Source organism: Pelodiscus sinensis, chromosome 29, assembly GCF_049634645.1.
Source record: "Pelodiscus sinensis isolate JC-2024 chromosome 29, ASM4963464v1, whole genome shotgun sequence".
Lineage (NCBI taxonomy): Eukaryota > Metazoa > Chordata > Testudines > Trionychidae > Pelodiscus > Pelodiscus sinensis.
The window spans coordinates 8496156-8507110 of record NC_134739.1 but is presented as its reverse complement, the minus strand read 5'-3'; the positions used below and the strand labels follow the sequence as shown (position 1 = coordinate 8507110).

At 55.5% G+C, this 10955-nt stretch overlaps 1 protein-coding gene across 1 annotated transcript; it reads left to right on the top strand.

Moving 5' to 3' along the window:
* Positions 1-293: 293 nt before the first annotated feature.
* On the top strand, positions 294-5333 carry LOC102443987 (glucose-6-phosphatase catalytic subunit 1). Its single transcript, XM_006125698.4, has 5 exons — positions 294-568; positions 1340-1449; positions 1536-1641; positions 2488-2603; positions 4184-5333. Exons 1-5 carry the CDS (start codon positions 351-353, stop codon positions 4693-4695), a joined length of 1062 nt encoding a protein of 353 aa, XP_006125760.2. The 5' UTR covers positions 294-350; the 3' UTR covers positions 4696-5333.
* The last annotated feature ends 5622 nt before the right edge of the window (positions 5334-10955 follow it).

Below are 10955 nucleotides of genomic sequence, written 5' to 3'. Positions count from 1 at the left end.
TTTGGTTTTAAACCAGCGGCATCACGTTAGCTTTTGGTAACTTTTGTGCGATTCGCTGCTTTGCTCCCCCACTTACAGCCTTTCCCCCTAGTGACAGTCCCATGCCCAGAAGTATCCAGAGGGAAACTCTGAAATGAGGGACATTGAATCCTGGGGATGATGGGTCAGGCAGTTTGCTTTGGATTTCTGGCTATGTCAATAGTGTTTTGGCCCTCGGTGGCTTGGGATCAAAGGTCAGAGGTTGCATGTGTCATAGAAGAGCCGCCGCTGGCAAGGGATAAGAAGCAGCAGAGTACACAAAGCTGTCAGTGCAAACAAGGGGGCCCAAAGAGACACAACCCAGAGCCATAATGGACCTGCTGCACGGTGCAGGGGTGTGGATGGTGCAGTACCTGCAGGAGAACTACCAGAGCTCCCAGGACTGGTTCCTCTTTGTCTCCTTCGCTGCCGACCTTAAAACCACTTTCTTTATCTTCTTCCCCATCTGGTTCCACCTCTCTGAGGCCGTGGGCGTCAAGCTGATCTGGGTGGCCGTGGTCGGGGACTGGCTCAACTTGGTCTTTAAGTGGTGAGTGAGGATTCTGTGGTGCAGCAGTGGAGAGCTGCAGTTTGGGCTTGTTGCTTTCTCCTTTCCTCCTGATGCAGCCTCTTGGAGGGAAAGGCTGGGTTTGGGATTGAGGAACAGGGTTGCGACTCAGGACACTTATGCACTGATCTGGACTCTGCCACTGACGACCTCTGTGACCTTGGGTGAGTCACTTCACCTCCCCGTCCTCCGTTCTCCAATCAGGGAATAACAGTGACTTGCCCCACAGAGTTTCATGAAGCTGAATGAACGTGTGGCGACCCCTTGGGAGTGCTTGTGTGGAGAGGCTGGTACAATAATATCCAGCTATCTGCTGGGAAGGGCCGTTTCCCAAACCCACAGCCTTGGCTTTGTGGCAGCTCCCGGGCCAAAGCCACGCTGCGCTCTGCAGCCTCCCCTCTGCGCCTGGGGAGCAAAATGGGCCCCCAAAAGGGAACACATGGGGAGGCTCTTTGCCTACGTACAGCACATAGGACCACGGTGTGTCCCCAGTGTCTGTCCAGAGCTCTGCTGCTCCAGTGCAGTGGCCCAGGGGCTGCCCTGAAAGCCAGAGGCTGGTGCTGAATTAATAAGGGAGCCGAAAAGGCAAGAAGAGTCGGTCGGGAGAGTTATGGGGCCAGCACTTCCCACCCTCCCAAGAGCCTCCAGGGCCGGGCAACCAGAGCGCTGCCGCTCCTGGGAATCCACACTGCCGACAGGCGGCCTGAGGTGCCCTGCGCCACGCACTGGCACTGCCTTCTCCTTTCCCTGCAGGATCCTCTTTGGGCAGAGACCCTACTGGTGGGTCCATGAGACCAGTTACTATGGCGACGCCTCTCCCCCGGTGATCCAGCAGTTCCCCCTCACCTGCGAGACCGGGCCAGGTAAGGTTCCCGCCGTTGCATCCCTGCACCTGACCCCCTGCCTCCCCTCCCTTGTAACTGTCCTCTGGATTGTGTCACTGCCACAGGAAGTCCCTCGGGGCACGCCATGGGCTCTGCCGGAGTCTACTACGTCATGGTGACTGCCCTGCTGCCCTGCGTCCTGGGCACCCGGCGTGGGACCTGTGTAGCCAGGTGAGGGGTGTCTTGTGGCCTGAGGCCCTTTTCGTGGGCCTGGCTTTGTGTTACTTGGGATGGGTTTTCACTGCCCCTGGTTTCATACCTGTAATAGGAGGACTGTCCCCTTAAGGGAAGGAGGGATCAGTCAAACCCTGAGGCATGGTGTGTTCCTGGGATTTTTGGAGCAGAGGAAGACCAAGGGAAGGCGATGGAAGCTGCAGGAATTGAAATGGGGGGGGGGTTCGAATTTACAAGGGGGGTGTCAGGGCCGAGGAGGGGCGACACCGTGAAGGTGAAGGTGGGCTGTATGACACCATAGTTCACAAAACTGGGGGGGTGTTGGGGAAATTCAGGGGGGTATACACCCCCATGAGGGGTGTAGGGAAATCCCTGAAGCTGCTTCAAGCCGGGGTTGCCCCTCCACACCTCATCCTCACCCCCACAGGATCCAGCACCCACATCTGGGCCCTGTGGCAGACACAAAAACCGTTAGGCCCTAGAACCTGTCTCATTTTCCAGCTAGCAAGGCGGGTGCCCAGGCTGGCTGCGTGCTGTGCGGAGAGGAGTCATTCCAACTGCACTGAGTCTGTCTGTGTGCACAGGCTGCTGGTGGCTTCACGATGGTTAGGGTTGCCAGGTGTCTGGTTTTGAACCAGACAGTCCATTATTTGAGCTTTCTGTTCGGGAAACAAATTGAGAAAATAGAAATGAGAAAATAGAAATGTCCGGTATTTTCTAATTAAGATGTAACGTAGATTGTGATGTAATGTCAAGTGTGTCTGGTATTTTTGTTGAAACCATCTGGCAACCCTAACCATGGTGCTTTCGCGCGGTGCCTGGATCCGCGCCCTCTCTCCGCAGGTGCCTCCGCGGCCTGCTGTGGCTAGCCTTCTGGGCCGTGCAGGTCTGCGTCTGCTTGTCCCGAGTCTTCCTGGCAGCTCACTTCCCCCATCAGGTGATCGCAGGAGTCATCTCAGGTGAGCATCAAGGCTGTTCCTCCCCCTCCCCTGCCACATCACTTGTCACCAGCTTTCCAGGGCTCAGTGAGCAGAGACGACGTAGACTTGTCGAACTGGGAGGAACCTCGAGAGGCCCTTAAATCTCGTTCCCTGCGACTCATGGTTGCACCAAGCACCATGTAGGCATCGAGCCCAAGAAATCCTGCCAGAAGGAGACTTTCAGCCTCAGCTCTGGGATCACCCCATACTCTACCTACGATGGCAAAGCAAGGGGCTGGGAGCACGTCTCTCCCTGGGCCCCCACGTCTGCCATGTAGCGACACAAACAGCACAGTGGTCTCAGCCACCCCTTGCATGATCCATTGTCCCATTCCACATGGACACGAGGTGCTTTGCATGGTGTTATAGAGAGAGCACACGCCGGGGTCTCATGCAAACCGGCAGGCTGCTAGGTTTGCTAAGTGTCTGGTTTTCGCCCGGACAGTCTTGTATTTCTGGTAAAAAAAACAGACGGATGATCCACGGGGATATTTCCCCCTGCTGCATCTGAGCTGGAGCAGAGGGGAGTGCAGGAATTTAAAGGCATAGCGACCTTTTTTTTTCCCCCCTTTTGCTCCACAATTTTGGTCTCAACCCATTTTTTTCCCCTACCATGTTTGGGATTTCTTGTGAAGGTATCTGGCAACCCTACCGGCAGGTGCCTGCTAGCCCAAGGACAGGAGGGTCCCAGTTCTTTGCCCGCCTGGTTCTTAGTAGTGACCTGGGGCTGCCATTGTATGTGCCTAACACCTGGTTCCGTGACTCAGCTGCTGCTCCTTTCCCCAAGGCCTCTTGTCACTGAGCCCACACGGTAAATTTTGTTGCTAGGCCTGTTTGCTGCTCAGTGAGGGTATGTCCACGCTGCAGGGAGGCACCCACGGCTGGCCTGTACTGCTGACTGGCTTGGGAGTCAGGGGTGGCCTCTGGGCTGGATGTATCCCTCCAAACCGCCAGATCCGGCCCACAGGAGCCTTAGCCAGGCTCCTTGCCGGCCCCATTCCCACATGCTGCCCAGAGCAGCTCTTTGAATTCTGTGAGCCTGGGGGAGGAGGGGGAGAGAGGCTTTGCGCGCTGCCCCCGCCTCCAGCATAATCTTTCAGCTCCCATTGGCCAGTTTCCTGCACTCCTGCCCCAAGTTACAACCTTCTCCCAAGCCCTGCACTCCTTTCTATGCCCCTCCTCCCGGTCCAAATCCTCTTCTGCACCCAGACCCCCTCCCAGATCCCACCCGCCCCTCCTGCATCCCACCCTAAGCTCCCTTCTGCCCCCAACCTCCATCCCAGACCCCGCACCTCCTCCATTAATATCCTGGCAGAGTGCAGCCCTTGAGCATGTTCTCAGGGTGCCCCCTCCCCGATCAAAAATAATGACCCATCCCTGGGCTGAGGGCTGTTTAATTACAGTGTAGCCGTTTGGGCTCTGGCTGCAGTCTGACCTCTGGGACCCGCCCATGCAGGATCGCAGCGCTCAGGCTGCAGCACCAGCCCAAACGTCGGTCCTGCAGGTAAGCAGCCCGTTAGCCGGTGGCGTGACAGACCTAGAGACTTTTTTGCCCCCAGGGATGGTAGTAGCGGAAGCATTTGAGCACATTCACGCCATCTACAATGCCAGTCTCCGGCGGTACCTGGGCACCACCCTCTTCCTCTTCGGCTTCGCCCTGGGGTTCTACCTGCTGCTGAAGGCCCTCGGGGTGGACCTGCTGTGGACCATGGAAAAAGCCGAGCGGTGGTGCGACCGACCGGAGTGGATCCACATTGAGACCACCCCCTTCGCCGGCCTCCTCCGGAACCTGGGCATCCTATTTGGGCTGGGGCTGGCCCTCAACTCCCAGATGTACCTGGAGAGCTGCAAAGGGAAAGGGGGCCAGCGGTTGCCTTTCCGCCTGAGCTGCATCGCGGCCTCGCTCCTCGTCCTGCACCTCTTCGACTCCTTCGACCTCCCCACGGACAGAGAGCTCCTGTTCTACCTCCTGTCCTTCTGCAAGAACGCCGCTGCCCACCTCTGCGCCGTGGCCCTCATCCCCTACTGTGTGGCCCAGGTGCTCCGGAGGGGCCACGAGAAGATGCGCTAGCTGACCAGCAAACTTGTGTCATGGCTGCCGAGCCAGGCTGCTGTGGCAGGGGACCGTGCTGTGCAGGGCTCCCCCTTTGCTTTCCCCTGCGGCAGCAGGTCTCCCAGCACCACCGACCTCACCGCTCTGGGTTACGTGATCAGCTCACACGCACGGGGCGTGGAAGGGGCCGTTCATCGTCTCCTTTGGGGGAAAGGCGGCAAGTGACTATCACACACCCCAGTGCTGGCCCAAGGCCTCGGGGCCCTTTGCGGTCGCTCCTTACGAGCCATTTGGCTACCACCCCCCTAGGTGGGCACAAATGGCAACCTGTACTCAGGAGAGCATGAGTGAGTAATGGGGCAGACCGGATCGTGTCCCACCCAGGGGCACAGGTTGCCGCTGAGAGGGTGGCGTCCCACACCACATTCAGCTCCAGGCTGCTGTGCCCAACGCTCTCCGGAAGGGGGGAGCAGTCGGCCCTTGGCAGTGTTTCAGCTCTGTCCCCTCAGGGCCCAGTCACTTGGCTATGGAGGCTCTGTGACAGCCACGCCATGTCAATCAACGCAACCCTAGCAAAGCAGAACTGGCAGCCCCCGGCATGGAGGTCCCCACGCAGCGTGGGCCGGGCGTGCCATAGATGGGGGGTGTCTGTGTGTGCAGGGCCGCATTATGACTTTCGTGGGCCCTAGGCACTTTTGCCTCCGTGGGCCCCTCCCACCATAATAATAGCAATATTAAAAATTATTTTTGATATAACTTTAAATACGTCAACATTTCATTTTTTTTCTGTTTCAGGCAAAATGTAATAGATTTTCGTGGGCCCTAAAAGTTTCATTTTTTTCTGATGTGAGAAAAGAATTAAAACATTTTCTTCAACCCTAAAAGTTCTTTTTTTTTCCTGATTTTAAAAGAAATGAAAACACTTTCGTGGGCCCCTAAAAGTATCGTGGGCCCTAGGCACTGTGCCTACTGTGCCTAATGGATAAGTTGGCCCTGTGTGTGAGCTGCTGGGGCTGGCCCAGCTGTGTGGTGCACAGGGACAGGAGCTAGCTGTGAAATGCCTTTGGGAATAAAATGAGAAACTTGCCCTCAGCCTTTCCTGCCCTCAGGCCACCTCTGCTCAGTGTCCCTGTGGGGCCTCCCAGCACCCTGCAAGGCAAGTCATAGGAATGGCCGGAGTGATGGTCCAGCCAGCTCCATGCCCTGTCTCTAACAGAGGCCGGATGCTGTGTGGGGACAAAGGGGCCAGGGCAGTTATCCAGCCAGTCTGGCTGCGAGGGGAACATACTAGAACTGTGGTTCTGAGCCAGGGACACAGGTACTCCGGCATTACACACAGGCCTTCCGGGGCTACGGCAACTCACCTAGAGCAGTGTTTCTCAACTTTTTTATAAAGTGCCACTTTTAAAAAAATGTACCCCCAGTACCTACAGTTTTCAGATACACAATTTTTTTTTTCAATGCAACACATTTGTTTAAACAACTTAATCGTAGCTGGGTGGGCGATGACATTTTTGGGTGTAAAAAGTACAAAAATAATAAAGCGCTGTAAAACTTAAAACAAAAATTCCGTTTTCTCCAAATTTCAGTTGTGTGGACGTACCCCCAAGATTTCTCTCGAGTACCCCTAAGGGTACTCGTACCACTGGTTGAGAAACACTGATCTAGAGACTTACCTGATTTCACCGCAGGCTACATACCCCACGCACGAGCGAAGTCAGTACAAACTAACTAACGTTTCACCCAGACAAGGACTAGTTTGTACTGCTCTGCATACTATACGCGGCAAGGCAAGTACACCCTTTCTGTCCCATCTGGTTTCATTTGATCTCTAGATGGTAAAAATGAGAAAATCAGCCATCGGTCAGCAATAGTCTTTGGTAACAATTGTGAATTTTGAGGTCTGCTGTTGTCAGCAAGCAGTTCCTGAGGAGAAACTTGGGGGCACGCCACACAAACCCGATGCCTGAAAGGGGGACAGGACTCCGGCAAGGATAAGAGCTGCTGTTCTAGAAGGCAGGGACTGAGGGGGAGCAGCAGGGGTTGCAGGTAAGGGAGGAGCAGCCTGAGGCCTGCACCCTGCTCTAGGGAGTTTAGTTGAGGTGAATTCTGAGGACGGAAGCGGCTCAGAGCTGGGCGGCAGACACTGGCGTGGGGGAAGGGGAGCTGTCACTGTGTGCGACCTGCCCCGGGCTGGCTCAGCCTTCCCCACTCCAGGCATCCTCCTTGCTCAGCTCTCTGCTTGCAGGGCTCAGGTTTCCGTTTTGGGCCCAGAACAACTGGGGGATTTGTCTCCCGCTTTCTACTACAGGCCCAATACAGGGCCCCTGCATTCCGACCAGCCGTTCTCTGCAGAGGGTAAGGCCTTGACCGAGAGAGCGAGGAGCCCTTCCATTCTAGCCCCGTTCCCTGGTACAGGGGCAGTTCTCTGCTCCCCTGGCGCAGGTCAGGAGTCAGCGCAGGTGGCTGGATTTAGCGGCGCGTTCAACAGCAGGGGATGCTCCAGCAGCGAGGGTCTGTATGGGGAGTGGGGCGCTGACTTGGGGCGTTTGGGTTTGAAACCCGAATGTCCGCTCCAAGAGGCGCTAACCTGCTGCCAGAGGTGCAAGCTGAGAGCACGTGCAGCGGGGCCAGAGCCGGGTGTTTGACCTCGCAGACAGAGCCGTTAGAAATGTCGACTGCTGTTAGAGAGGCAGTCACTGCAGGGGTGTAAGAAATGATAAGAACATCAGAATGGCCAGACTGGGTCAGACTGTGACAGGGCGCCTGCCCTGCACTGGCCCTTTTAAGACCAGGACTCAGGCCCTGAGCCAGGGCTAGAAAGAAAGAGGCCAGCTGGAGCGGTTTGGGGCCAGTGAGAGCCCAGCTGGCAACTATCTAGGGCAGCACAATTGGCTTGTGGAAGCCAGCTGAACCCATTAGGGGAATGAGAGCCCAGCTGGCAGGTATATATAGAGAAGCACAGGTTGCTTGGGGGGAAAAAGTCAGTGGAGGGCTGACTGCAGAGTAAGCAGGAGCTCCTTGGAGGGAGACAGCCGAAGGAGACAGCCTGCCGAGGGGACGCTGGCCTGGAGATCGCAGCCAGCTGGACAAGTCCAGGAGAAGGAAGCCCGGGGATCCAGGCAGGAAGTGGCCCAGGGCAGGAGCGGGAGCCACCCCTCCTGGCCCGAGAACCTCGGTGCGTTTCGGCTGGATGGCCCTGCCGAGGGAGTGACCCGGTACCTGGTCGCTCACAGGGCCCTGGGCTGGGACCCGGTGGAGTAGGGTGGGCCCGGGTCCCCCTACCTGGGGTGCGCCCTGCTACAACAGTTATAAACTGCTTTGTGGACTTGGCCTTGCTTAAAGGGCCAGTTATATACTGCTGTGTGCCGATGATGAGCAACCCATACAGACTGCAACTTGTCCTGAGAGGGGCTATATGAGGACAGTCAAGGGGCACTGAGGCACACTGGGGGTGTCCACCCCCTTACACAGACCAAAGATCCATCTAACCCAGTGTCCTGTCTGCCCAGAGTGGCCAATACCAGGTGCCCTAAAGGGAATGAACAGAATAGGAAATCATCATGTGATCCCTCCCGCCACCCATTTCTAGCCTCTGACAGAGACCAGGGACACCATTCCTACCAAGCCTGGCTAACAGCCATTGATGGACCTAACCTCTATGAATTTATCTAGTTCTATTTTGAACCCTGTTAAAGTCCTGGCTCCACAACATCCTCTGGCAAGGAGTTCCACAGGTTGACTGCGTGTTGCATGAAGAAATGCTTCCTTTTTGTTTTAAACAAGTATGAATGTCATGTGGTGATCCCTAGTTCTTATGTTATAGGAACAAGTAAATAACTTTTCCTTGTTCATTTTCTCCACACCAGTCATTTGATAGGCCTCTATCATATCCCCTCGCTTAGTCTCCTCTTTGCTAAGCTGAAAAGTCCCAGTCTCTTTTCTCTCTCTTCATATGGCACCCGTTCTGAACCCTTAATCATTTTGGTTGCCCTTTTCTGAAGCTTTTCCAGTGTCAATTGTTCTTTATTGAGATGAAGTGACCACATCTGTGCATAGTATTTAAGATGTGGGCGCACCATGGTTTTATATAGAGGCAATAAGATGTTTTCTGTCTTATTTTCTATCCCCTTTTTAATGATTTCTAACATTGTTTGCTTTCTTCACTGCCGCTGCACATTGACTGGGTGTTTTCAGAGAACTATCCAGTGACTCCAAGATCTCCCGAGTGGTTGTAGCTAGGATGAAAGTCACAGCCAGCAGGAACAATGTGCACTGAAGAGATGTCCCCAAGACAGAGCTGCCAGCCAGCAGCTTCGATTAACACTGCAAATGCTGGTACATGCCAATATGCCGGCCAGCTGAACAGATCTTTAGCCTCTGTGCACCTGCAGCAAGCAAAGGGTCACGTCACTTGTGAATGCTTATGATCCCGGATAGGCTCGTGATCACCCTGGCAGGAGCAGGAGCAGCTGCAATCCCTGTTTGTCAGCATGGCGCAAGCTGTTGCTTCACCATTTCAAGGTGACGCCAGGCTCCCAGAGACTTTCTGCAGCCACGGTTTGACAAACACTTGCGTCAGGTTAGTGACCGGCCAGTGGTAGGCTGGCAGAAGGAGCTGCTGAGCTCAGAGGATAGACACAGCACGTGGAGACAGGACAGACACCACACCGTACAGTAGCCAGCACCATCCAGCAGCGGCGTCAGAACATCAAGAAAGAACGGAGGCCGTCAGGAACGTCTTGCATGAGGCCGGGATCTAGGACATGGCTTCCTACAGGAAAATTCCTCTTTGCTGTATCAGCATCAGCCTTCTTCAGCTGGCTGGTTCCAGCTAGAGTTGTTAAATATTGGTTAATTTAATAGTCAATTAACCTCAGGAATTCTTATCCGTTACTCGATTATTCTATAGTCCCCAGGGATAGGGCTGGCAGCCAGTGTGCTCCGGCCTCACTCCTGAGGAGCCACCTGCCACACCATGCTGCTGCCTCTGTATCAGAGGCAGCAGCACGAGGTGCCATGAGGGAGCTGGTCAGGGAGGAGAGCCAGTTTAAAAATCAGCTCCCCTCGCCGACCGGCTGCCTGTCACCCTGCGCTGCTGCCTCTGAGGCAGAAGTGCGGGATGGCAGCAGCCCCTATCCAGGGGGAGGCAGGGCTGAGTTCCTGGACTTGGCGTGAGCCAGAACTGAGCCGGGCTGCCCGCCCACCTGGCTCCCAATACACTTTAAATGCAGAGCTGCAGCGGGATAGGTCCTGGTGGAAGTTTTCTTTTCCTTTTGTGAGTTGGCTGGGGGTCTGGACAGTAGCTAGGGCTGGAGGCTGACTGGACAGGTCTCATCTTTGCCCAGGCTGGTCAGGGAGGTTGCCAGGTAACAGGTGGCCACACAGCAGCTTACCTGGGCCTAATTTTTCAACCGCTTCACTGGGCCCGGCCAGGAGGAATGTACTGGTGAGGGGATGTGTGCAGTCTCTAGCATTAACCTATAAGCTTTTGCTTATTGGTTTATCAACTACACTATTACATCCCTAGTTCCAGCTCCGTGTGGCTGAGCCTAGCGTGAGTCACTCTCAAGTGTGGATCCCAACACACCTTTGATTCCTGCCCTGACCCTTCCTCCCCAACCCCCTCCCAGGCTTCCTGTTGCCCTGGTTACAGTGAAAATGGCTTGGCCATGCTGAATGATGATGCAACATCTCAAGTCTCTCACTCCTGCAGCTGTGTCCCTCATCAGGAGGGCAGCACCCAGGAGCCAAATAGAGACCCCTTGGCTCATCGTTACAGGGAAAAACACCAAGGGAGCGCCTCCTTCCCAGATTCTGCCCAAGCACATTGTACTGGCCCCAGGAACGAGGAAGAAACCCACTCACATGGCTGCTACTGCCTGCTGCTCTCCAAGGGTGGTACCAGTGGCCATCACTGGTAAAGGCCGCAAAAGCCAGATGTTCCCTAGGTTTGCAGGAGGGATGGGCAAAGAAGCTTTGCCTGGCACAGTGGGCCCCAGCCCTGGCTAAGAACGTCAGCGCCAGGAAGTGTCTAGTTCACAAAGCTATTTGTGCCATTTAGCTGGAGAAAGTTTGCCACATGGCCAGGCCAAAGAGAAACACAGGGCATTGGCCCCCCCGTCCAAATTCACCCACACCCCTTGCTCGTCCCCTGTCCCAAACACTCCCCCCCACACACACCTGGGCACCCCCTAGAGCCACAGGACCTGGCCTGAGGACATCAGAGCCCAGGCGGCTTGATGGTCAGGGCTCTGCACGCGCACATACACGCGTCA

Coding starts and splice junctions, on each gene's coding strand:
- LOC102443987 (XM_006125698.4), top strand. CDS start 351: ATGGACCTGCTGCACGGTGCAGGGGTGTGGATGGTGCAGTACCTGCAG. Junction 1,642..2,487: donor CGTGGGACCTGTGTAGCCAG/GTGAGGGGTGTC, acceptor CTCTCTCCGCAG/GTGCCTCCGCGGCCTGCTGT. Junction 2,604..4,183: donor GATCGCAGGAGTCATCTCAG/GTGAGCATCAAG, acceptor TTTTGCCCCCAG/GGATGGTAGTAGCGGAAGCA.